Raw genomic sequence first — 27759 nt, forward strand, 5'->3', positions numbered from 1 at the left:
CCACTCTCTAGTCGATCTCTCACCCACTGCTTTGTTTGTGGGTAAATAAGCAAACAGTACATGACAGTTAACCCAGTCAGCAACCCCCCAGTCTGTCCATCTCAACCAGGTGCAACAAATTTGTTATGGTATACTACAGCATTGACGCCTTTTAGCCCATTTAGAGCTGAGGCCGATTCTAAAAACGCCTTCTAAATTTAAAATTTCAGAGAAACTTTTTATTCAAAATGACAGTCGGATTGATAGGTATAACAACGTATATGTGTAACAGGTCTAAATGGGTTAATAGGCTTGTCAGATTTTACAGGGCAGTCCCAATAAGGTGCCTAACAATATATATCATATTACAGTTGGGCTACAAGTGGTCCAGTAATGTAAATATTTCCAGTCACTCTGTCTGATATGCATGTGATGGATTGGGAGCTATAAATATGGACAGCAGTGTGTAATGGTCAAGCCGAATCATGCGTAATGTGGCCATTAGTTCGATAGTGATTGAGATGTATACAACCAGAATCAGGCAAACGTTCGGATGAATAAATCTGACGGAAATATGTCTGCTTATTTCTGCCCTTGTGTACAGAGTTCTATGCACATTTTTATGACTGCGATTTTGGCGCCTTCACGTTGGTCTCATTCACAAAGCTCCTCAGGCCATATGTATATGGTATGGTGGTCATTTTCTGTAAGCGGCATGCCAAACCACTAGAAATTAACTTGAAAGATGCATAAGTGCTGGTACTACTGGCCATGTACTTTGTATTGTTTTTGGATGTTCAGCCATTAAAATAAGTGCATTCCATTCCATGCATTTTATTGTCAGTTAAACCTGACCACCTGCTGTTGGTGTTGTGAACCTGTTTTTTTTTTTTTAAAGGCTTGGACATGATGAAATGCTTCCATGCATAAGATGTCAGTTTCAAGACAAGATACTTACCATTTATGCAGAATATAAGTAACTGTCTACACTGGTTTAATTTCATTTGTACTTAATACTTTTCTAGCCAAGTCTTTGCATTGAGAGATTTACAGATATGTTGACATTGTAACAAATCAGAAGTATTTGTACAATTAATGGTTGACAAGGAGTTCATAATGAACACCATATTAAAGTTTGACTTTGCTACAACGCAGTTCTTCTCTCAAATCAATCTGTTTCCTCAGATTGTTTAGCCAATAGCCATAATGATAGCTTTTGTAAGAGTGGATGCAACTTAAGTTAATTGTGCATATCCCCCATATTAGTAATCCACTAGTGTATAAAGGACTGAGCCCACTGTACGCTCTTGTAGAACATAACGCCTTCACACCGTCTTTTCTTAGGACAAAATATTTGTCGAATCATTTATTAAATCCACAAGTTACACTTTGAACTGAAACAGAAGTGACATTCAACAATTAGGGAGGGGGATCTATAGATGTGAATGAATATGAAATTATGAACAAAGCATAGGAGGTCTCTGGATAGTATTTCAGCAACATAATGGTACATATTTCACTAATGTTTCAGTTGTCAGTATTTAACTTGCATAAATCTAAAGACAGTAAAAATATACACAACCAAAAAATATTGCACATCAGCTGCCATTATACATTACCTCTACACAGGAGTATGGAAGCTATTAACACTCCCTTTATTAAAGGAGGAGTTCACCCAAAAAATAACTTATTTTCTATCAATTACACACCCCATGAAGCCTTGATTTCATAGATTTATTTTTGTTTTTGTGGCATTCCTAAAACAATAATTTGATGACCGTATGTATTTCCGGTAGGAGACACAAATAATCTACTTTGTGTCTCCTACTGGATACATTAGCCGGTAGGAGACGGGAATCAAATTATTAGCTTAGGAATGCGACAAAAACTAAAAATAATCCATGGATTCAAGGCTTCATAGGGTGTGCAATTGATAGAAAATAAGTCATTTTTTGGGTGAACTCTTCCTTTAAGGTGGTTTAAGTGACATTTCTTTTGTTAAAATAAGTGTGGTGAGGGGTCTCACTGTCTCTCCAGCTCTGTGGTAAAAAAGAAACACGTACCCATTTCATCAGAAGTGTAACAGAGGTACTGTTACGTCTTCGATATGTATTAAGACAACTTATACAGGATAAACGTGAAAAGGGAAGTGATTAAACAAAACATTAGCAGACAAAATTGGAACACTATAAAAATGTACACCGATAAATGGGTTCCCTCTCCCGATTGGATGACATTGGTGTCCCACCTGAAAATGTGAATGTGAATATCACTTATAGCACCTTTAACACTAAAACACCTGACAAATTATCCGTAGGTTGCTAGATGGAAAAAAAATCTTAGCGGAGAAACCCAAAATGTTTGTCTTCTTGTGAAGCTTGATTCTCCGTTTGAGTACGAGAAGCTGGGACTCAAACAATGTCCACGCAAAATGAGTTTTCCTTGGTCAATTGGGTCCTTAAATGGGAGGAGAATTGTGAGCCATCAGAGTCTCTCCTCCTCTTTCTGCCTGGCATTGAGTTTGTCCACAACAACGTTGAGTTCCATGCTCCTAGTCAGTTTCAGGTACAAGTCCTTCCTAATGGGATGGATGGCTAACCAGTCAGGGACCAGCTCTGACAGCAACCGGAGGTGTTTCTCCATCTCTCCTGAAAAGATAATTAAACCAATTAAGACATCATTTACAACCTACATCTTCTGCCCATATTACATTCCAGGGAGTGTCACAGAATGTGGTTCAGTGGTGTCGCTACTGGTAGAATCTCCAGCAAAGTGGACGCATTTGGATATTGATGACACTTCCTCAGTCTTCTTACATAAACTATACGTTTATGCTCCCACTACAGTCATGTAGGTGCCGATAGTCCCTCCACCCACTCCCCCTCCATTGCAGCTCATTTCAGTTTAACGCCAACATGAGCCTCACTGACTTGGCCTGGTTTGGATACGGTTCAATAACAACACAAACCTGTAGAAAGGGCCGATCTGTAACTAGCCACCATCCTGTTGCAGGCCACTTCCATAATCAGAGCTGGTTTCTTCTCAGCAACGAAGACGCTCCGCAGAATCCTGGCCAGCTCCGGCAGACGTGACATCTTCAGAAGGCGTTGTTCTTGGACAGGGTTCCGTGTCATGGTTGCCTGCAGCTTCTGCGCCTCCTTGGCCCGAATCTATAAAACACAACCATCTGAATGGGTACTATGCTGTTGAATTTATCAACACAACAACTGTCTGAATGGGCACTATGCTGGTAAGTGGTGAAATCTGTCAATACAATCGTCACTGGGCACTACGCTAGTGAACCGTGGTGACAGATTATGCAACTCTGCCCACGACTGACAGCCAGACACAATAATTTGAGTTTTAGCACTAGAAAACGTAAATATGTAAAATAATTGAACTGGCTTTTTTATTGATACATAATGTTATTATAATCTGTATTCATATGCACTGCACATGCTAGCCCACGCTGCCTCAAAAAGAAATGTGTATGTCCCTGACATTATGGGGTCAAAGGACAGTCTGCAATTGTTATCCTACTGTCACCACAATATCGTAAAACTTCACATTGTGGCCCCTTTAATGCACACAGGACCTACCCTCTCCAGCAGAGCCTGAGACACTCCTTTGAGGGCACTTGGTGTCTGAGTTGTAGTGGCAGCTGTGGAGACATCTGGTGTGATGGTCACTGTGGGGGAAACGAGTGCGGAGGTCTGGGGAGGGATCTGCTCTGCCCCCAGCGTGTCTGCCGTTTTCAAAGCCATGTTAGCCAGGGCCTTCTCCATCTACACACAAACACATTTCAAAATGATCAAACAAATTATTCATAGAGGATCCAAAAAAATTGCATCTTGAGCAGTTAATCAAGCTAATCCATTTAAGAAACATATTTCTTATCAACATATGCAAGAAACGTATAAAAGAAACAGATGCAGATGTGCAAGCTCAATGAATCGCATCTTGAGCAGTTAATCAAGCTAATCCATTTAAGAAACATATTTCTTATCAACATATGCAAGAAACGTATAAAAGAAACAGATGCAGATGTGCAAGCTCAATGAATCGCATTGTTATGCATTGCGAGCAGATTTTTTGCAACACCGTTGTACAGCAAAATATAAAACAGGGCTTAATATGGTTAAGCGATGGTGATTTACTCGATTATAAAAACCATTTTTTTTCATGACGATACATTGATATATTAATGAAACATGCTTCTCGGTAATTCAACTAACTGCAGCTCTCTGATCTTGAGGCTAGTCTACCTTAGGTGTCATGAGTGTGCGAGCCTTGTCCAGAACCTCCTGGGCCGTGGAGAGTTTGTCAGTGTGTGGAGGCTGAGGCACCGGGCTGCACTCCACTATTGGCACAGTGTCCACGTTGAAGCGTGGGTGCCAGCGTGTCAGCTGGTCATCTGGTACCGACAGTGGGGGAACGGCGGAGGACAGAAAGGTCTGTGGACAGATGGGATAGAAAGAAAGATATAGTGGGGTGCAATGGGAGCCGACTGGATAGAATGATCACATAATAACAACATACCCTCAGCTTCTAAATAAAGCAAAAGCTGCCCAAAAAAAAGAAAGACAGCTATTCTTTACCAACTCTATATACGGAAATTAAATTAAAAAGCTTGTGACAAGTAAGTTTAAGGTCTACACAACATGCCGGGCTAGTGCACAAATTCCCTTAGGGATAGTTAACTATTCAGAGATTTAGTTGACCAGAAAACGTTCAAAAAAGTTCAAATCTAAGTGTATGGTAAGAGATAATGGTTCAAATGAAAGCTGCAGTAATGACTGACCCGGTGGTGTTGTTTAACGATGGACACCAGGTTCTGGTGGAAGATATGTCTTCTCTCCAGGAGACGAGAGGCTGAGAGGAGAGGACGAGCCTCTTTCTTGTCTGCAGGAGGGAAAAACATCCTTAGTACATGAGACTTTACTGGGACATGTCACACGATTAGGAATAAGACAGAAAACAATGAGCAGCACTGTCAGGCGCAAACATCTCTACTTTTTCCCCCTCTTTTCCCCAAATCTCATTGTTCCATCTGTATTCATCTCCCCCTTTCCACCTTGCATTTGTCTGCCTGGTTCTTTAGTTCCTATCTTTTTTAATATTATTATGAAGTTGGCATCTTTGTCCCTCGTGTATTCTGGCTTTCTAGGGAGTGGTGTATAGATCGTGCAATATAGGAGAAATGTACTGTAAGCACAGAAATACTTTGACCTCATACTGTATACTCATAGCACAGAAGCTCATTGACCTCATACATAAAATCTACATTAGAATAATCTGTCCGTCTCCTCCCCTCTCGCACACAGAAACATTCTTTAGGTTGGAGAAGAGTGACAAAATGCTATCTGAGATGGATAATGTAATATAAGTTCTTTACTTAAGCTTAAGTACTGTAGTATCCCCTCCAAATTGGATAAATCCCCCTTATGTGAAGCATAGCAAAGCAGCAGTGGTGGTATAAGGTTAGTGTTTGTGTGTGCTCACCAGGGCGAATGACAGGCTCCATAGTGAGCTGGTAGCTGCCCTTCTTGATGTTGTACGAGAAGGTGGGAATGTTCTTCTCCTGTCTGAAGGTGTAGGCGTTGGGGAAGACAGTCTTTATCTTACCTAGATGACTCTCCTCAAAGCGCCTGGCCAAGGGGGTGAGAGAGACAGCAGTTATTAAATGACAGCAAAAATGCATTTCCAATCTAGTCCACCACTCCAACTGCTAGGCTAAAACCGCCACAATAAACGTTTTAATACGAGTTAAATACGCCAAAACTTCCACCTACTTGTGGGTCATGTCCTGAACGCCTTGTTTGACCTTGGCGAAGGTCGCAGTCTCAGAGCGATTGTAGAGCATGCTGACAATAGTGTCCATGCTGCGGAATATCTCGGCCAGCAGCTTGTACTGGTAAGGCAATGCCAGACCCGGAGGCACTGGCTCAGCTAAGGTGTGGTAGCGCTGGTAGCCAGGTAGACCATCACTGATGAGGAAAAAAACAGAAACTATCAGCACAGTGACATGGATGTGAAAGCTTGATTCAAGTTATTTGTGGAATGACAGCCCTAAATTGAACCCTTATTAAAAAACACCCTCTTTGAGGATATTTGCCTTAGTTACATTCAGGAAGTACAAGGGCACATTAGAACACAAAGCACCGCCCTACTCACCCTTCCTGTGTCAGAGTCTTGCTCTCCTGTCTCTCTCTCTCCTCCTTTCTCCTCTGTACACTGGCTACTAACTCCTTAGCCCTAGACAGAGTGGCCTTGACGCCTGGAGCGTCCGACGCAGTGGAAATCTGGATTTTGTCAACAACAACAGGGGTGGTAGTTGTGCCATTATCAGACGCTGTGGCAGTTGTTGAGGACGAAGAGGATGAATGTGCAGCTGGAGAGACATTGGCTGGGCATGCAGGCTTGGACAGTTTCTCTGTCTGTTTCTTGATCTTCTGAAGGCGGGACTTGAGTGCCGCAATTTCCTCTTTAGACAACGTCTGACAGACAGAAGAAAGGGATAATCAGACACTTGCTGAATGGAATAGGCGTTTGCTCTGTAACACACATTTTGGCTGATTCTCACTACGCAGACTCAGCATTGGTGTGGAATGCTAAAATAACAATTTCAATAAATACACTTCGTAAATACTCTCATTTGATGCATGTTTATTTAACCATTTTCCATTGCTATTCGAGCAGAAATGTTACCTTGCTGCCCTGTTTTCCAGCCTGATTGGCAGTGACTTGTGCGCTGCCATGTGCTGAGCTTCTAGCAGTTTGATGAACTTGACTCTTGGTCTCTTTTTGGATTGCAGTTGACTGTGGTGATGGGGCCTCTGCGACATGTCGGATGCTTACCGGGGCCTGGGGTGTACACTGGAGACACAAAGGAGGACAGCGGAAGGGGACATAATGTTAAAACCATAATATGTCATCTGTTTTGCATTCAAAATAAAACATTGGGGAGCGCAAGAAAATGTAACAAACTGTGGGCCCATTGAACACAAAAATGGAACGTCTGAATGCTTAATCAAAATGAGATCAACCCACTGACTCATCTGTGGGTAAATAAATGGTAATGAGGCTGGGGGTTGGGAATCTTGGGATGTAAATTACATCATGTAATGTCATTAGGTCTAGTAAGACATGAAAATGTTTGCTGAAAGTTTTGCCTTTATACTTAATTGATTGATTCAACTAAAATTTGACTGATAGTCATTCAATGTCAGTCCACGTTGCAGACCAAAAACATGAAGTCAAAACACGTTAAATTTTGCCTTCTTACACCGATTATATATTTTTTGATGCACTGGATCCCCAATCTGGGAACCCATCGCCAAATGAAAAGGAAAAACAGCGCCCTCTGCTGTTTTTGCAGAGCAGAATCTGTTCTTGAGAGATTACTGGATCCCTAGATTAGTTTACACGATATTTGGGTGTTTATTTCAACTGGTGAAATTTTTACATTGCCGACACAAGCAGTCGTCCTAAATAAACCCTTGTTGTTCTGTTCTCACGTAGCCTCGCGTGGCCAGACAATATCACACGACACACTGATCTGCCGAGGGCTAAAGTGCGATGCAATTTTGCAAAGGCAGATTCGTCTGGAACCAGGCTAGTTCTCACGCATAGGGTTCACGAAAATGCATATTAACTTGAAGGGCTGAGTGAATGTTGCCAGATAATGCGAGAGAAATAAGCAACCAGGTCTATGAAAACAAGCCCAAAAGAAGTTACCAGGCTACGGCTATTTGAAAATAGCCAACCTACAAGCTCCACAATGCGACGCGTTGTATGTAGATCTGCTACTTTCAAAAAAAAGGTATTAAGAAAAGAGGTAATTTTGGAACATTTTAACACCACAAATCTTGTATGGGGATGGGCATGTTTAAGAACAGCTGGTTTAAACAACATAGCCCAAATAAGCAACTTGCACTTTAGAAACAACTCAAACAAGCCCAAAAACCGCAACCACCAATATTTACAAGCTACTTTACAGAAATACAAGCCCCAAATTCGCTTATAATAAGCGGACATGGCAACCCTGTGCCTGGGGCTGAGGGGACATCGACATAATCACATAAATCTTACCAGAATCAGCTTTTTCCTTGCGGTCTTTTTCGGGGCTTTCGCTCCCGGCTCCGCGTCCTTATCACGGTTACCAACTTCCAAACGTAGCTTCTTTTTGGTCGAGCTGTGCTCCGCGGTGCTGCAGAACAAAGCAGCCCCCAGGTCGAACTCTGCGTCGACCGAAGTCCGTTTCGGCGTCCGTGGAGGGCTGATCGCTGCCCCCGGGGAACCTTCGTCAACCGCGGTGGCCTCGTCGATCACTCGGATAAACTCTTCGTGTATGGAGGACTTCGCAGAGGGGAGAGATCTGGTGGGATCTGCTGTGATCGTGGCTTTAGTTTTGCCACCACCCGCCGCCGAGTTCTTTCCTTTACGCCGTACTGCTCCATCGACGCCACCTTTCTTCCTGTGAGCGAAGAAATCCGTCACGCGAGCCTGAGACATGATTAATGTTGTTGTTGAAGGCGATCAAAGCTCCAGGTTTTATATCGCTGTTTAGCAGAGGAATCCCCAAACAGGAACAAGTAGAACAACTTTCGCGGGAAATAGGCACAGACCACGCCCCCTTTCGCGCCCCGCTGCTGCTTTCATGGCTCTGATTGGTCCCAAGGCGAGGGGGCGCCTGTCTATTGGCTACAAACTGCACGTCTCCTCCTCCTTTGTTGTGTACTGGCTGTTGGGAAACTTTACTTATTTTTGCATTACCGCCACCACCTGACCTAGAGCAATGGTTCTCAAACGTTTTAATTTTAAAGACCCCCAGTTTGGGAGTGGTGGGAAAAGTACTCGAATCATGTTTTACTTCAGTAAAAGTATCAATACTGCAATGTAGAAATACTCTGTTACCAGTGTACACTTTAATTTCTTCATGTTTATTTAACTATTTCCATTGCTATTCGAGCAGAAATGTTACCTTGCTGCCCTGTTTTCCTAGCCTGGTAAACCGGCCTGCTTGGCAGTGACTTGTGCTGCTACAGTGTGCTGATCGTGCTTCTAGCAGTGTGGTGAACTTGACTATTGGTCTCTTTTTGGATTGCAGCAGACTGTGGTGATGGGGCCTCTGCGACATGGCTGACGCTTACCGGGGCCTGGGGTGTACACTGGATACACAAAGGAGGAAGGTACATGATGTTAGAAACCATAATATGTGATCTGTTTTGCATTTAAAATAAAACATTGGGGAACGGCAAGTTTGTGAAAATGTAACAAACTGTGGGCACATTGAACACAAAATACAAGTCTGAATGTTTAATCAAGCTGAGATCAACCCACTCACTCATCTGTGGGTAAATAAATGGTAATGAGGCTGGGGGTTGGGAATTTTGGGATGTAAATTACATCATGTAATGTCTCACACCCACACACACACACGAATACTGGACCTCATTCTGAAAGCATTAATTAAAGCAGTCATCTGGGGGGGAGGGTCACTCACCGTTCATTCCTCTTCTGTTTTCTGTTTGTTATATCCTTGTTTTAACCATGTCGTTTGTCTTCCCTCTATCTTCCCCTGGTGTCAGGACATCCATGTCAGTGCTTCACAGAATCAAACGGATGTAAACACCCTGCCTATTCTGTATACAACCCCCTTAAGACAAAGCAATAAAGATTATATTATGGAAAGGTGTGTCAATCAAATGGATGTTTGATTGTGTGTCCCTCTCTACCCTATCTCAACAGTGGTGTAAGAAGTATATCATTGCTGTCGGGCAGAAACCGACACTTTGAGCTTGTTTTTGCTGTTTTTGAATTTGAATCCTGAAAAGTCACAGTTTTGGACATATGAGGTTTCCACCCGGCAGAGACGATATATATATTTAAAGGGGTGTTTCACACTTCTGGGGGTCATTTTAACGTGTACTCTGGCTTCTGTGTGCACCCCAGACAGCTTTTAAGTTGCTTGATTCAATATTTGGATATTTGATATTAATTTTATCAGACAACAAGCCCTATTCCTATACAAACCTATTGTGACTTCAAACTCCATTTTACTCATGACTCATTGAAAACACACGTCCCTGGTTCTGGTGACTGATACAACTGACCCCAGAAGTGTTTCAAAGTAAAAGTAGTAATACCACAATGTAGAAACACTCCAGCAAAAACTCCTGTATTCAAAGTGTTACCTAAATAAAAAAGTATTAACGGTAAAAGTAGTAATTTTGCAGAATGGTTCAATCATATTATTGGATTATTGGAAAGAAAAACAACTAGACAAAAGACAATAAAGGACACATGGGTGGGATCGATGACAGGTATCAGAAAGCAGGGATAGTTAAGAGTCTATTAATGGTGAACGATGCACAGTTGCACCATAGCAGCCAGATCAACTATTGTCAAGCAATGCCAAGAATGGAATGGCATCCACATTTTTTGGAACTTAGCTTGTGTATTCTGTCTGTCATGACTTATGACAGATTTGTTCCAACTTAGCAATGGAGAGCATCTCGTTGAGCCATCTCTTGAAACATGGAGAAGTTGGAGACTTCCAGTAACCATACCTGCCTTAAGCATCTGTTTTTGGTGGGAGGGAAGGGCCCTTGTCTCATCAGAGCAACCAAATATTGCTAAACAGCAATCTGGCTGAATATCACTTTAGAATTGTCTGGAGAACCAATTAAATATATCTCCCCAGAAATAGTTTTTTACTGGACACTGCCAGAATAAATGTGACAGAGAACCCTCTGCAATACCACATCTATCACACATAGGGGAGACTGATGGGTAAATTTGACTAAGTTTAGTTTTGGAGCAATGCAATCTGATTCTGTGCAATACTTTAAATTCAATCAATCTATATCTAGAATTGATAGAACAGCTCTGAAAACTAGACAGGTCCTCCTCCCACAGCTCATCTGATATTGAAATGCCCAGCTTCTCAGGCCACGCATCTCTGAGATGACCAGTGTCCACCGACGCCCCAAAAGCAGCAACAAAGCTGGAAACTAAATGTTTAGAGTTTGGATGTGCGAGAATTATGTCATAGAACATGTGGCCCTTGGGGTTGACTGTAAATTCCGTGTTTTCTCACAAAGTGCCTAATTTGGAGGTACCGGAAATAATGTGCTGGAGGAAGATGATATTTAGTCTGTAATTGAACGAAAGAAGTCAGTTTATTGTCTATGTAAAGATCTCCAATGCAGCTCGGTCCCCCCCTCCAATCCATACCTGGTTTGAATAATTGATTATGTGCTATAGGGGTATCTACAGAAACATTTGTCAGAGCAAAACACTTTCTAATCTGATTCAGAATCTTTAGGGAGTTCCTACGTGAAGGCTGTGCTCTGGAGAGAAGCAGCGCTGGGAGAAAGATCTCCAGCTGCCATGGATTCAATCTTTAACCAGAGAGGGGCGTCAGAGGACCAGTCATCCCCAGGAAAGCGCCACTGACAAAAAGAAAAAGCCCTTCGCTTACATCCTTCTGTAGGTGAGTTTTGGAAATGTGAGGCGTTTTATCCGCCCAGATAAATGAAGTAACAATCAAATCTATATTTGCTTTAAAAAAAATAGGGAGATTTTGGAACATGTATAAAAACCTTGGCAGTGAGACCATCTTTACAGCATTGATACTACCAATCATTGATAAAGGCAGTAACTTCCTGTTTCTGATATTGCTTTTTAGCTTGTCTATCATGTCCAGGAAATTAAGTTTAAAAAGCAGATTAGGATTCCATGGGATCTTAAGACCCAGATATGTGAATTGAGTGGTAATTCATTTTAAAACATCAAATCAAAATCATGTCTGGCTCAAATGATCCTTTATGGGTACAACATGTATCCCAATTGATTGTGTATTGTGATAGTTTACTTTTTTTTTTGTCATCCTGTACCGGATGACTCCTGATGGCTCTTGGCAATTTTAATATATGATTAAGGTGCATCACTTAATGAGTTTGCCACTTAAGACTTAACAATCCATTTCATAATGGATTGTTAAGTGGCTAGCTAGATTAAAACGGCTCAGGGAAATCACACGTAGATCCTGTCTTGGGCTTCTTAGGTGTAACTGGGGCACCTGGCCAGTGCTCTCAGGCCATGCACTTAACTCCTGCACTTGCCAGTCTGGAAGGCTCTCCCTGATGACAGGGCCACATTAACCAATTATTGAGATGAAGGTATTGAGACTGTCTGGCTATGATCACGTGACCTTCTGGTACAATCCAGATCATAAGGTTGCCTGACTGCTCCTATAAGTCTAGTGCATGTATTCAACAGGGGGTCCGCGCTCCCTAGGGGGTCCTCAGAAACATTGCAAGGGGCCACCTCGTCTTTGCTCTTTCCCTGCCCTTTGATCGCTTTGAACTTCTAAGGTACAGAAAACAGCAGTGCACTCACCCACCCTTATTATTATACAATATTTTGAGGAGGTTGTCTACCACATATGCTTAGAAACACCCTGCAAATATATTCTCTGACCATGTCTGGGTCACAATACTCACATATCTGGCAGAAATAGTTTCAACAATTCTATGCAAGGCTTAGGCCACAATGCACATACCATGCAGCTGTATGACAGAATAGACTTCCAATATTTTTTTAAAGGATCAGAAGTTGGAGCACTTTGGTCAGCTTCTGTTGTTTTAAATGTGCTTTATAAATCAAGTTTGATTTGATTTGATTTGGAGGGACTGAGGCCTAGTTTAATATGCAAAACAATGGTCCTTAGTCTGAAAAATGTTGAAGACCCCTGGTCTAGTGGAAAGATTGTCAGTTCCCTTGGATTTTCTCTAAGGCCCTGTATGACTAATGCTTTGGGATTTCATTGTATACTACGTATGTTACAGTTTCTATGTTACAGTTTTCAGTATTTCTCACACCCGCTCCTATTTCCAGGTCTACATTTCAATTCCGTCTCAGAATATACAGCTTATAAGACCTTGTGGCGCAATGGTAGCGCGTCTGACTCCAGATCAGAAGGTTATGTGTTCAAATCATGTCAAGGCCACAGGCTAGATTTTCATTTTAAAAAGTGATGCTTCTAAGGCAAATTGGTCAGAGTGAGGCAATGGACCTCTCACCACAACAGTAGTATATCGTCTTTGTTGGGTGGAAACCTCATACTGTATGTCCAAAACTGTTACTTTTCAGGATCCAAAATAACGAAAGTAGCAGATCTACAAGCTCCGCGCCGCGTTTCAAACTTGTACATCTGCTACTTTTGGTAGTTTTGTGTGATGCTGTAGTATGATCAAGTAGGGTGTTAATTTACGAAAAAAAACACAAAAAGTTAAAATATAATTCTGCCCGACAGCAACAATACATATTGCAGATCAAAAAATCACACCCAGTGTGAAGTGGGCGGTGTGGTCATCACAGTAGTCATCACAGTGATGGAAGCTCACTTCAAATTATTTATTTTTTTTTAAGTGCATAATCCTATTTATAGGTTATTAATGTCATCATGTGTCTCGCTAGCCAATCACAGTGCTGAATAGAGTCAGCCAATAGAGTCAGCCAATCACAGTACAGCTAGGGGTGTACTAATGAGTCAATCACAGTACAGCAAATGTGTACTAATAAGGTGTCCCAACCCCACTTATAGGGGCGGCTACACCGCCCAAAAATTGTATATTCAATTGAAGTCAGGAATGGTCTTTTTAATGATTAAGGATTATTTCTCTCACACATAGGAATCAATACGGTGACATGAAGGTAGTGAGATTATTGTCTCCGCCAGGCCGAAGGCTTGGTCAAGACTGTTTTTTGTACCCTGTCCGTCCGTGTGTCGTCCGTGTGTGTCTGTGTGTACGTCTGTCTGTTAACAGCTAATCTCCATCACCGTTGGCCCGATCGACGTGAAACTGTGCACACACACTCCCTGAATACTAGAGCAGAACCTCTGCCCCAAAATGTTCACATCGGCCTGTTATAGCGCCACCAGGAGGCAAATATTTTGCACAACGCATTTGATATTTCTCCTACAGATTTGTCCAAACGTCACGCAAATCAGCACAGTGTATCTCTACTGTCATGTGATCAAGACGGATCTGTCCGATTTTTCATTGGCTTCCAAACTTCAAATGTTTAATTCTACCTTAAGTAGCTTGTGTGTGGTCAAACTAGGGTTTTTCGTTATTTTGGATCAATTGCAAGCACTTTTCCCTCTCATCACAAGCCCATTTCTTGTGTGAAAGTATTCAGTATATTGCTGGGTGCATGTAAAAAACTGCTCCACAATGTCAAATGCTTCAGGAGTAGGGGCCTGGTACCTCAGAGCAGTAGTTCTCAACCTGGGGGTTGTGACCCCCTGAGGGGTTGCTAAATAATTTGGAGGGGTCGCCAGATGCTGTTCTGAATGTACTCAACGAAAATCTGAATTAAAAAAGAAATGAATACAAATAGTATTCATATCATATGCACGTATTTGTTTCAGTGCGCGTAGATTGGTGAGTTGTGAAGGAGGGGGGTGGCGAGCCCCATGGCCAAGTCTTTTAGGGGGGTCACCAGCCAAAAAAAGTTTAGAACAACTGCCTCCGAGGAGAGGAGTCAGTGCTGGGGTGGAGGCCAGTGAAAGGGTCGGTGCGGGAGTGTAGCATGGGCTTGGGTGGCCCTCAGATGGGTAGAGCGAGGTCTGGGTGGGTGTGGAGGTAAGAGGGGGGCTGGAAGTCCAGTAGGTCCTGGGCTGTCCCCCTCTCCCCTCTACGGCTTTGAAAAGCTCCAGACTCTGGGACTGGGCTGGGCCATCAGTAGCCTGGGATCCAGCCTGCTTCACTACGTTCAAAGGATTTTTTTTCCTCACGTCTGGAAAGCCTCCTATCTCCAAGGGAGGCGGGACATGCCAAACGGCTGAAAACAAGCCGTGGCTTCTGATTGGTCTGTGGTGCGGGCGGGACAAAAACACCATTGTGATCATTGTGATTCGTGATTCGTTTGAACAACATCCAATCAGCAACGACATTGCCTACGTAACATATGTAGTTCCAGTGTAGTTCTGCAAAACGAGTCAAATAGGAGCCTTTCCAGACTGAGAAACGAAGTGAGAAAAAAATCCGCCAAACGTAGTGAAGCAGGCTGAATCCTAGGCTAGGCCATCAGGTGTGTGGGGAAGATTGGCTACTCAGTGGGGATACCAGTGGAGAGACATATGGCCCCATGGGCTGGAGAGAGTGTGGAGTTCACTGTAGAGAACCTACCATACACTGTATACTGGGTGTCACTGTCTAGACAGGGATGGTGTAGAGCAGGGGTATCAAACTCGCGGACCGCGGGCAAAATGCGGCCCAATGCGCGGCCCCCGACATAGTTTTCAAAAGAGGAAAATCTAATCATACTGCTTCTAAAGACGCTGCTGCTCACCAAATAATTCAAATGTTTTACTTATGTAAAAGTATCAATTACAAGTAAAAGTCCGGAATTCAAAATGTACATGAGTAAAAGTACAAATGTATTACAAATGTATTGGTATTGTGGTATATGGACAGTGTGCAAGTCAAAACATATTAAGAAATGATACTATACTAATCTAAAGTCAGAAGAGTAATCATGAGTGTGTATGACTGAATGCCTGGTGAATGTGTGAATGGGCTAGTTCTAACGCAGCAACAGCTGTCAATCTATAACAGCTGAGCCAAATGGCCATTGTGTTGCTTTTATCTTTAGAACATACCTTATATGGTTATTTAGAATAGCTTCTTTGGTAAATGGTATACTATAAGAACGGTGTGAGATGTTTGTTTGGGATGTGCTTGTGCCCAGAGCGAGGGGCTGCAGGAGAGGGCTCTCTGCCCTGGAGTCTATGATGCTGTTTGTTTGTTGCTGAATCTGAATAAATGACCATGGAACTTGGGAACCCTGACGTCTGTCTCTTCTCCTCCACTTATTATTACCACCAACGGGCCTGATAACACGCAGTTTAATGACTCAAATACACGACAGTATCAAGTGTACATTTACACAAGAAAAGTTTGTAACAAACACAAGTAAAATTCCAGTATTCAATGTACTTGAATAAAAGTACATACGTATTGGCATCAAAATATACTTAAATTACCAAAAGTAAAAGTAGCCTAGGCCTACTCATTGTGCAGAATGTCCCATTTCACAAGTTCAAAATGTATACAAATCTTTTGAAAATAGCAAATCTACAAGCTCACAATGCGTATTGTGAGCTTGTTGACCTGCTATTTTCAAATGGCCGAAATAAATGTATATAGAGCTGAAGTGGTTAATGTATGTTTTGTGATAATAATCAAATTCTGCAAAGTAACTAAAGCTGTCAAATAATTGTAGTGGACTAAAAAGTACAATATTTACCTCTGAGTTGTAGTGAAGTAGAAGTAAAAGTATTGAACATTGGAAATACTGAAGAAAGTAAAAATACCTCAAAATGTATCTACAAGCTCATAGTGCGGCACAGAGTGCCGCACTATGAGCTTGTAGATCTGGTATTTGTTTTGAATAGACAAAGAAATCTAAAAATGACACCAATACTTTCCCGGTCTAAATGTTTTTTTTTAAAGCCATTTAAGCTATAACTAGGCTAAGTTTGAACTTAGTGTGAGGTGGTGCAACTGGCTCCAGAAGATCAACATAAGGTAGCTTCTGTTTTACTGTAAGTAGTTGATCATATTGGCCACTAGGGGTCACCACTGACTCATCCATGATGCTATTTAGATGTGCCTTAAATTTGGACATGATATTGTATGAAATTGATGTTGCGTTAATTGTTAAATGCCTTTGTATAGGGTTGTTACAAAACCATATCCCAGAAAGGTTAGTTAGTTTAGTTCAATGGTTCTCGTACCTTTTCCAGATCAGGGCCTCCTTGAAAATCTCAAAAGCATGACTGCAGTGGTCAAGTATGCATGTTTATTTTAATGATCATTCAATCTATTTTGTTTCAGTTTCAAGGTTTTATAGAAAGAAACCAATTTTTTAAATATTAATGTTAATTAATCATTATAATATTAGTGTTTTGCCAATCAATTGGGGGCCCACTTTCAATGCCCTTGCGGCCCACAGGTTGAGAATCACTGCATGGTTTAGTTAGTTAGTTATTTAAATCAAGCTATTCAATTTGTTTTTTTCAAGCTATTTTGTTATTTCAGCCTTAATTTCAACCTTGAAACATGGATAACCATCAGTGTCGCTTCATGGTTGGGCAAGCACTCAGTTAAAACTGTATTTTATTTACAGATGGGATATAGGCACTTGTGGAGCTACAGTGGTAATTTATTTGTATTTATATTTTATTAATAGGGAAACAAACCACGTACAGGTCGAATTAACTCACAAAGTGTTTTTTTTTGTGTCACTGCACGGTAAACTTCGCAATGTAAACATATCCATTGAGTTAAGGACTGTACTCTGTGTGTGTGTGTGTGTGTGTGTGTGTGTGTGTGTGTGTGTGTGTGTGTGTGTGTGTGTTAATGCTTTAGAAATATGCAGAGTACAAGTAGTACACAGATTTGTATGGCTAAGTTTCAATAACATATTAATCACATGTGTGTGTGTGTGTGTGTGTGTGTGTGTGTGTGTGTGTGTGTGTGTGTGTGTGTGTGTGTGTGTGTGTGTGTGTGTGTGTGTGTGCGCGTGCGTGCGTGCGTGTGTGTGTACTGTCTGTGTCTGTGCCTGTGCCTGTGCCTGTGCGTGTGCGTGTGTGTGTGTGTTTGCATCATAGAGTTAATTCAGTTAAAGGTTTGCATGCGGTTTCGCCAGTGTGTCTGTAATAGGCACCTGAGTTGAACCTCCTACAGGCACAGCCACAAATAGTTTTGTACCAAAACTGGGCGAGTACCAGTGGTGTAAAGTAACTAAGTACATTTACTCAAGTACTGTACTTAAGTACAATTTTGAGGTATTTTCTTTTACTTTAGTGGAGTATTTTCAATACTTTTACTTACTCCACTCCACTACATGGAAAATATTGTACTTTTACTCCACTACTATTATTTGAAAACTTTTGTTACTATTACTTTTTAGATTTAGATTTGTATTACTAAATATACATTAACCATGCTTGTAGATCTGCAATTTTTAAAAGATTTGGAAACTTTCTGCATAATGAGTAGCGTATAGGCTACTTTCTACTTTTGGTACTTTAAGTACATTTTGATACCAATACTTCTGTAAGTCATTTTTTTATTCCGGATTTTTTTCTTTTAATAGAGTATTTCTACATTGCAGAATTGTTGATACTTTTACTTAAGTAAAAAATGTGAGTATTTTTCCCACCACTGCACAATACACACACACACACACACACGCACTACACAGCAGCAGGGAGGTGACAGCATAGCTGCAGTCACTACACAGTGTGTAGTTCACAGTCCCACTGCTCAGCTCAACTGTGTGTCTGTGAATCACATTTTCCATGAACACACTGACTGGGTTATTACTTTACTCGTCGTTGGAAGAAAGAAGGGAGAGCGTGGAAAGAGGACACAGCGGGTCGACGAATTTCTTGAACATTTTTAGGCTACTTGTGGATATTTTTTGGGGGGCTTTCATCTTCTAAACATTGGGAGCCGAGATGATACAACGTAGAATCAGCAGCATAGGGGATCTACTGTACAACTTTTAGACACTTTTGATCCATTTTGGCTTTTTGGGGAAGCGATCATGATCGCTCGTTATTGTGCGAAGTGTCGGTTTCTGTCTGTTTTCAATATTCCACCATTATGTTCTGTTGAGACAATGTACGTTTAAGTTTCTAAGTAAGTATTTACCGCTGTGGATTTATTGGCGATTCTTTGATCGAGGGGTGGAGGAGGAGTAGCCTGCCCTGCGTGTTGGAGGAATGTCGTTGGGAGTGTGAAGACATTCACCGTGCCAAGCCGAGATGGAGCTTCAGGTGGTCATAGGACTGCTGTACTGTGTTCTACTGCCCACCGTGCTGCTGGCAGGTAACCTCACAATGTTGTTTAGAACAGTGGTTCTCAACCTGTGGGTCGGGAACCCCCAGCATGTCTTCTTTTTTTGGGGGTGGGGGGGTGTCCCCAGATGACAGTAAAGTGACAATTTAAGGACTTTTAAGACCTTTTTAATACCTAAAAAAATGAAATAAAAAATTGCATTACTGCATCAAAAGTAATCAACAAATTAAACTATAAAAACTGGTCAAACATTGGCCAAATTGTCAAATAATATAAGAAAGAGGCAAAAAAAATGGAAATAGCCGATCTACAAGCTCACAACGCCTTGCATTGCACAATATTTATCTGTGGAATCAGGGGGGGTCCCCAGTTCAAATTATTTTGCGGGGTCAAGGCCTGAAAAGGTTGAGAACCACTTTTAGAATACACTGACTTTACGCTTAGGCCACAAAGATTTATACATTCACCACAGCTAATACACCACGACCAAACAAAATTATTTTTTAAAGTAGAATTCCACTACTTTCATTACTGCTCAGTTACGTTTTCCATCCACAGCTAAGCTTGTGTTGTGGCTGGTAATGTTTCCCACCCTGAACGTGAACTAAGCAGTGTTTCTCAAGGAACCTGACATATGGACCCAAATAAATTATTTCAATAATAATATAAAAAAGGTATCACAGGATGTATGAATAATTATTTCATTGTATATTGCCCAGTATTTTAGTTATACAGTCATTACAGCAATGAATAGGCTATGGTCTCTCACATGCTGACCATTCTGTTGCTTGACTTTGGAATAGTTGTCCAAGTAGCTCAGGATGAGAGAGCTGGTCAAAATGTCTCTACTATAAAGTTGAGTTTTTCAGAATGTTGGCAGTTCAGTCTGGATTTGTGAATATCTGTAAATATTCTGAAGCTTGAAACAAGAAAATCAAAAAAGCCATGTCATCATGTACTTCATCACAATAGCGGCACAGGTACTGACAGAATTGAGCTGCACAGAACCCTTTTTAGAGCAGAGTAGCTCAGCCTGAAGCACAAAACCTAATGTCTCCTGGCCAGGGGGGGGGGGGATTCCCTCTTGGCCTAATAGTAGATGTTTGGTTCCCCACGCGGTAGACCCGGACTTGAATCTTTGGTGTTACATTGGTGCCATGATCCGGATCAGGTTTCCTGGAGGTGGGGAGGTTAAAGGTTAGGTTGCAGGGGAGCCTGAAGTCCAACACCTAATATCTCCTTTGACCAAGGGGGGATTCCCTCTTGGTGCTTGGCGGCGTAGGGATAGATGTTTGATTTCCCACGTGGGAGACCCGGGTTCAAATCTTGAGGTGTTAAACTAGCAAAGCTGATTATGGAAATGAATTTGTTTTCTATTTTTGACCTGGCAGAACAAACTTAATTATGAAATATACTCACCACGTCATTGGGATGTGACAGAAGGTATTGAGTTGAATTGAATGTTGTTATTCTGGTGCTTATTGTTCTGACACACACACACACACACACACTCTCACACACACACACACACACACACACACACACACACACACACACACACACACACACACACACACACACACACACACACACACACACACACACACACACAATCATAACCATTGTCCTGGCTGTAAAGATTCCATAGCTTAGTGGTCAGGCTGTGCATGTACTACTGTAGCGTTTCAGTAAATGGAAGTTTCCATTAGTCAGACAGCCAGACTGCTGTTGAAATACAACCATTCCTGTCCTACTCTCCGGTCTATTCTCTGCTTCTATAAAATTGCGGGAAAAGTTCTATTTAAGGGGCTCTCAAACTTTGTAACACCACGTACTCCTATTACACGGCTCTACACATTTAAAGGCTTATTTATACTTTTTTTGTGTGACCATGTTGGTTGCAGAAAATAACGGATTTTTCAATCATCATGTCATGTTTTTCAGTATAAATTGGCCATTAGCCCGCAGAACCCCTTTTCAGTACTAACTTGTGTCCTTTTCAACTAATGGTTTGTGTCCTGTCAAATTGTCATATCTCAATTATTACGCTGCAAAAGTGTTTTTAGTCTCACTAGTGAGAGCACAGGACAATAAACTTGTTTCTGTGTCTGTCATGGCAGGATGTAAATACAACATGTGCTGCCTTTACCCGATCTGAGTCACAGGAAATGAGAGATGCTGTGCTTGCTACTGACAATGACACACACACACACACACACACACACACACGCACACGCTCACACTCACACTCACACACCCCCGTCTATCCTGCAGCTGTTAAAACCATTAGGTTTCATACCCACAGATTTATTTTTCCTTCAGTGTGGCTTGATAATCATGTTAATTATTTGTGACATAAAAACATACATTCTGACTCCTCCAGGAATTGCACTTTTTATATGAACTGGAATATACTGGAGGCTCTGTCAAATAGTTTCTTGTAGCTTTACAGTGTGATTAGCTTAGGTTTTAATTCTACCACAGTGAAGCTAAAGACACATTTCCTCCAGTGAAAATATTCCATTATCTGATCTGATCTAAATGTACTTAAAATAAGAAAAAACGTCTGCATTGCCAAGGGTCCTGTGATTGAGCAAGCCAACAAAGATCTTTCCCAATCATCTTGATTGGTTGTCAGAAGTTTTAGATGTTATTAATCAACTCCAGATGAAATTAAATGATGATTAGGTTTAGAACTTTAGGTTGTACTGTCCCTCTGAGTACCAGCATACGATTGTGTGTGTGTGTGTGTGTGTGTGTGTGTGTGTGTGTGTGTGTGTGTGTGTGTGTGTGTGTGTGTGTGTGTGTGTGTGTGTGTGTGTGTGTGTGTGTGTGTGTGTGTGTGTGTGTGTGTGTGTGTGTGTGTGTGTGTGTGTGTGTGTGTGTGTGTGTGTGTGTGTGTGTGTGTGTGTGTGCGTGCGTGCGTGCGGGGCAGAAACTTTATCTCTGTGTGTGGTCTATGGAGAAGGGAAAATGTCTAAAGTTGAGATGAAAAGCATCTTGAAAGTGGAAAGCATTTTTTATCCAGATAATGACAGAGCTCACATCGGCTCACCTCTACTATCCTCTCCTTTTCTCTTTTCTCCTGCCTTCTAAATCAGTAGTTCTCACACTTAAAAGATCTTTTAAAAAATGTTCAAAAATAGCAAACGTACAAGCTTGCAGCACGGCACGAAGTGACGCGCTGTGAGCTTGTACATCTGCTATTTTTGAATAGCCAACGCAAAAATCAAAAATGACACGGCTGCTTTACCGGTTTTAATGGGTTAAATAACCGTTTCATTTTAATACCATATGGATGGAATCCTGTAGTGAAATCCTCAGTCAACTCTCCACCCTCCGCTGCAGAGTTATGACAACAGAACGGCAGCCATTGGCGCTTGCTAGGAATTCAGTGGCCACCTTGGCCTGGGTACTTTTTTTTTATTTTTATTTTTTTATGTTTGTACATGATGGACTGTAATGTTATGAAGCAGGTGGGTGCTTTTCCTGCTGATAGTCATGTTATGATTACTTTATTGTGTATTGTTAGGCTATAATATCATTGGAATGACTTGTTTTTGGTTCGTGCTGAATGGTGTTTGGTGGAAAATGAGAGTCCCCATTTGGGATGAACAAAGTTGTATTTTCTGTCTGTCCAGCTGTCTGTCCATTAATTAATCTGTATAGCAAGCGAGACATGGTTCTTCCAGTTTACTAGTTCTTTCGCTGCTCACTGTACCCACACGCCCCCTAAAAGCAAAAACCCTGAAGGATTCTTTGAAAAAATTAACACAGTGAACAATGTTAGCACCCTTTGGGTTTTTATTGCAATTCTGAGCAATCTGCTTGTGTAGGAGCGGAACACAGTGCCAAACACAATGCCCTTGTCTCTTCTTCTCCCAATTGTGACAGACTTGTCGGAAATAATAAATACCGTAATTTTCGCACTATAGATGGGTTTCCTGTTTGTAAACATGAGAGGATGATGCGCGCGCAGTGGAGGGTTGAGCAGTAGAGGGCGCTATTACCCGCAGCAGCTCTAGTCAAATGTACATTCATAAAAGAAATGGTCTTCACCGGGTTTAATGAAAGTAGATTAAATGATGCAGTTTGTAATATCTTCTTTACTCAATAAAAATGATTTGTCGGAAGTTGGATCTGTTTGTATATAATAGCAGCATTATGCCTATTATGCCTAAAATAGCAGCATTATGCCTATCTAAATCCCGAAAATAACAACAGAGTGAATGGCGCTTCCGGTTCGTTCTACCACCCGCATGCGCAGATTGCGCACTCTGCTCTGTGATGACGTCGCGCGGAAACCCATCTATAAGCCGCACCTGAGTATAAGCCGCAGCAGCTAAATTGAATGATTTGTACATATATAAGCCGCACTGGACTATAAGCCGCAGGTGTAAAATCCATAGATTTAGGAGGTCCCCTAGTGGCCGTTAGCTGTAAAAATCCATAGATAAGCCGCACCATTATATAAGCCGCAGGGTCGAAAAATGGGAATTTACGGTAGCCTACATAATGGTGACATAGTGACTTACTGACATTTGCATCATCTTCCCCAGAAGTAATTATGTTTGTAAGTGATTTGTTTTCTGATGTAGCTAACGTTTACATTCAGGCAGTCTACTAGAAGAACTCAAGAAGAACTAGAAGAACTCAAAAACTAATCTAAATCAAATTTTCCAGTGTTTAAACAATGACTGTATACGATTTGCTTGACAACGTGCTGTCAGTAGCAAAGCTGAAAACACAACAGACTGTGAAGCAGGCTCCAGTCCTCGTGTAACTGCATGTTCTACCTTTTCTGTTACACACACACACACGCACACAGACACATTGCACGCACGCACACCTGGCAAGAAGCTGGCATGTTTGGTCTCAAAACCCTGAGGTTGGTTTATTTGATTCATATCCTGTTAGGACAAATCTACTGATCAGAGTTGATACCTGGAATGACAGAGAGATTAGCCAGCCTACATGGAATCACACACACTGAGCTCACACATAGCTCAGATTCCATGTGTTGATCATGGAATTTGAGTTACGTGTGTGTGAAAGTGTATGTTTTATTAGTCGCAGTAACAGCAATCATCAAAAGTGTAGAAACAAATCCTGAAACATGTCTATTACAATTTACAATTTAGGCATTTAGCAGACGCTCTTAATCCAGAGCGATTCACAGTAAGCAAGGTAAACAGAAGGTAATACATCAAATGCATAGAGACAATGTAGTGCCTCAGTAAGTGTGTGTGTGTGTGTGTGTGTGTGTGTGTGTGTGTGTGTGTGTGTGTGTGTGTGTGTGTGTGTGTGTGTGTGTGTGTGTGTGTGTGTGTGTGTGTGTGTGTGTGTGTGTGTGTGTGTGTGTGTGTGTGTGTGTGTGTGTGTGTGTGTGTGTGTGTGTGTGTGTGCGCGTCTCTATTGTAGAGAAAAGTGGAAATGTCTGTCAAGTGTGTCAAGTGGACCTTTTGTCAGTACACCACTTTCCTAGGGGCTATTTAAACCTAATTAGATGAAGGTTTAGGTAAGGTTAAAGGTTACGCATGTGGCTATGGAATTAATGGAGTCAATATAAGTCAGTTGAAGACATAGGAAACAAAACTGTTTGTGTGTGTGGTGCTGAGGCAGTGAGTCAGCACTATTCCAGAGCAGGCTGGTTTAGCAAAGGCATTCTTATGTCTTAGTGAGAAATACCCCCATTCTGTGTGAGATAGCTTCATCTCAGGGAGTGGTGGTGAGACAGTGAGAGAAAGGGAGAGAGAACGATATGAATGTACTGTATATTGAGCTTAGACAGTGAAACCCAGGAGCATTTTTACACTCTGTGTTAAATCAACACTCCTGATTTTACTGTGCACAGTCAGTAGGCTAAGCACCTGATAGCTTCACCCCCCATTGATTAGGCTACACCGTGTGTGTGTGTGTGTGTGTGTGTGTGTGTGTGTGTGTGTGTGTGTGTGTGTGTGTGTGTGTGTGTGTGTGTGTGTGTGTGTGTGTGTGTGTGTGTGTGTGTGTGTGTGTGTGTGTGTGTGTGTGTGTGTGTTGGGGGACATTGTGATTGCCTGTGTCCCCTTGGCCTTTTTCTTTCCACAAAAACAGGAAAGCAGGTCAGTAAAAGGCGTCACTGTTGCACACACACACACACACACACACACACACACACACACACACACACACATACATACATGTATGCACACTACACCAACAATGGAAAGAGAATACAATGCGTCACGATGTCAAACAAATTCCACAGGTCGATTTGTTGGGGAAAAAACGTATTATTAGTATTATTAATAATATTAAACCAATATGTCTTCAAAAAATAACTTTACTTGTGTCTACTATGTTGTCGTCATCATCAGGGCCCACCTGCTAGATATGGGTAAACATTAACTGTAGTGGGTTACAAACCAACCTGGCGGGTGATGGATGAATTACCAAATTAAGTTCTTAATATCACTAATCCATGTCATATCTAGGCCTGTCACATTACATAATCACCTAATGGCAATTCTTTGAGATAATCACAATTATTTTGCATATAATCGTCATAATCGTTTCCAATGTTGAAAAAGCTTTTTACATTTTCAAACATTTTTTAAAAATTGCAGAAATAGCAAATCTATAAGCTCACAACGCGCGTTGTGAGCTTGTAGATCGGCTATTTCCACTATTTCTTATTTATTTTGAAAGTATAAAGTTATTAAATATGTCAGTCATGTATCTGTGTAAAGGTACTATTATACCCTGTGCAATTTGTATTTACAAAGCCTAAAAGCCACAGAATGTATTTATTTATTTATTTGTTCCAATTTGCAATGCCAAAAACACAATTCAATCGTTAATCACAATTATTTGTATGAGAATTAATTGTCAAGTAAAATGTCATTATCGTGACACTGACAGCCCAAGTTGTGTCATGTGATACAACCATGTGCTTGCTCTGAGGCTGTGTCTGTGAACCACAGACACAGCCTCAGAGCAAGCACATGTAAATGTGCTTTGTATTTGTTTGCAATTTGTATGCAATTGTATTTGTATGCAATTTGTATGATATTTGTAAATTGCATACAGTCGATTCTACCACAGACTCTGTGGTAGAATCGACTGTATTCAGTTTACAAACAGTGACAGCTATAGTTCTCTCACACTAGTTAGCTAAGTTAGGAAAATTACACTATGTCGAGATATTTGACTGTGGCATTAAAGTTTATTTTTGCCCCACTAGTGATGGGGGGCTCTAAGGATGGCTGCGTCGGTCAGTCGGTCTGTCCATCACTTCACCACTTGGGTTCCAGGATGAACCCTGTTGATTTTGGTAACCCTGTGTCTTTTGCGCCACCCTTAGACCATTTTACAGTTTGGTGTAAGGAGCAGCATGATTCCAGAGGCTGGTTGCAGGGCTTTTAGAAGTTTTGTCACTAATAAATAAACTATGTTAGAATGGATGCAGTGATTCTCATAATCTGGTTTAGGCTACTTCAAGAATACTGTTTTTGGCTAGTGGCTGCTAGTTTTAAAATGTCGTATAGAACCAGACCGATGCCTGATTTTGGGCTCTGTTGCCAACATATCGGTCTGGCGCTAATCTAGTGCCCATAAGTAGTGGGTGATCCCCACTACTAGTGGTGATCCAAAAGCAAGCCCTGCATAATATAACTCATTCACATCACTGGCTGCTGTTTACCATGCTGACAGCGTCCTCAAACATCCCTGTCAACTGAACAGTGATCTTATCTGGTAACAGTGTGTTCAAGTGGGCTGTGTGCTGTGCAGGGCCTTGGCTGAGGTTAATGAGGGAGTCAGCTCTGGCCAGCAGGGCCCTCTGTAATTACAGGCTAGGATAGTACGGGAAGAGCCGTGCTTGGATCACTTTGCAGTTGCTTGACACGTGCACACACATAACACACACAAACACATCCCTCCTTGCGCACACTATTTGTATGCATGTTGTGTGTGTATTTTCAGAGGAATTTGACTAGTAACCGGATAACTAGATTCTATGTACTAGTTACTAGAACTCTAGTAACTAGAGTTCTCTCTCACTCTCACTCACTCACTCACTCACTCACTCACTCTCACACACACACGTCCAGTCCTCAGCTGTTACTGTATATATAGACTGTAGAAAGCATTCCTCTCGCTATAGCACTCTGGCGGGAATGGATTTAATTGCAAGCTTGAATTAGTTTCTTATTTTCCTGAATGAGCTACAGTAAAGGTCATAATAGGCAAACATTCATGTACAAGCTCACAATGGGTCACAATGTGGCGCGTTGTGAGCTAGTAGATTGGCAATTTCTGACTAAGAGATTTGATGTAGAGGGAAAAAAGGATGGGGCGATGTACAGAGTACAGACCTCTGGAGAACCCCTGTCAATGAAGTATCTAAGTAGCTAAATACTTAAGAGGTTAAGTTGTTTGGACAGCAATTCTCACCTAGTCATTTGTAATGTGTGATGACGAATGTGTTCCTGTGATCCCCTCATCTGCCAGAGCAACATTCCTCTGTTTCTGTTTGTCATGTCCCGACACATCCTTCCCTCTAACTGTTTTGATCGCCCTTGGCAACGGAAATCATCATCATCATCTGACCTCAAACTACTTATGTCTGCCTTTCTTTCTCGCTTTCTTATTTATTTCTCAGATTCTCATTTATTGATTTATTTTCCTCCTTCCATCCTGTTTGGTTGTTGTTATTTGTTGTTCTTTCTATGATGTTAGCCAGTTACAGTGTTTGCACAAGTGAAATACTTAGTTTTCAGTTCACTCACTATATGCTATAGTGTGGCTTCTGGATTCTAATGAAAAATATGTATTCTTCTGGGTCAATTCTAGGTGAAATAAAAGGCAGTGCAAGAGGTGGATAGATGAACGTGATTTAAAAAGGACATGGAATGGA

At 41.5% G+C, this 27759-nt stretch overlaps 2 protein-coding genes across 5 annotated transcripts in view; one reads left to right on the forward strand and one right to left on the reverse strand.

Moving 5' to 3' along the window:
• Positions 1-1424: 1424 nt before the first annotated feature.
• On the reverse strand, positions 1425-8573 carry cdt1 (chromatin licensing and DNA replication factor 1). The gene is made up of 10 exons (XM_080449013.1): positions 8071-8573; positions 6688-6855; positions 6154-6476; positions 5772-5966; positions 5482-5627; positions 4781-4881; positions 4245-4433; positions 3579-3764; positions 2948-3149; positions 1425-2627 (listed from the first exon to the last, which is right to left on the reverse strand). The coding sequence occupies exons 1-10, from the start codon at positions 8491-8493 to the stop codon at positions 2464-2466; spliced, it is 2097 nt and encodes a 698-aa protein (XP_080305139.1). The 5' UTR covers positions 8494-8573; the 3' UTR covers positions 1425-2463.
• Positions 8574-18305: 9732 nt separating this feature from the next.
• piezo1 (piezo type mechanosensitive ion channel component 1 (Er blood group)) overlaps positions 18306-27759 on the forward strand; it is an 86207-nt gene continuing 76753 nt past the window's right edge. For all 4 annotated transcript variants that reach the window (XM_080449309.1, XM_080449312.1, XM_080449311.1 and 1 more), the window contains exon 1: positions 18306-18893. In XM_080449309.1, coding sequence (XP_080305435.1) covers positions 18830-18893 — 64 coding nt within the window. In that variant the 5' untranslated portion in view covers positions 18306-18829. The remainder of the gene's footprint in view (positions 18894-27759) is intronic.

This window comes from Gymnoscopelus braueri, assembly GCF_963280865.1.
Source record: "Gymnoscopelus braueri genome assembly, chromosome: 14".
Classification (NCBI taxonomy): domain Eukaryota; kingdom Metazoa; phylum Chordata; class Actinopteri; order Myctophiformes; family Myctophidae; genus Gymnoscopelus; species Gymnoscopelus braueri.

Bases quoted from the DNA above. Each gene is read 5' to 3' on its own strand.
- cdt1 (XM_080449013.1), bottom strand. From the start codon at position 8,493: ATGTCTCAGGCTCGCGTGACGGATTTCTTCGCTCACAGGAAGAAAGGT. The intron at 4,882-5,481 runs GTGAGCACACAC...TCCCTCCTGCAG, and splicing joins GGAGCCTGTCATTCGCCCTG to ACAAGAAAGAGGCTCGTCCT. The intron at 4,434-4,780 runs GTCAGTCATTAC...ATCTGTCCACAG, and splicing joins TCGTTAAACAACACCACCGG to ACCTTTCTGTCCTCCGCCGT.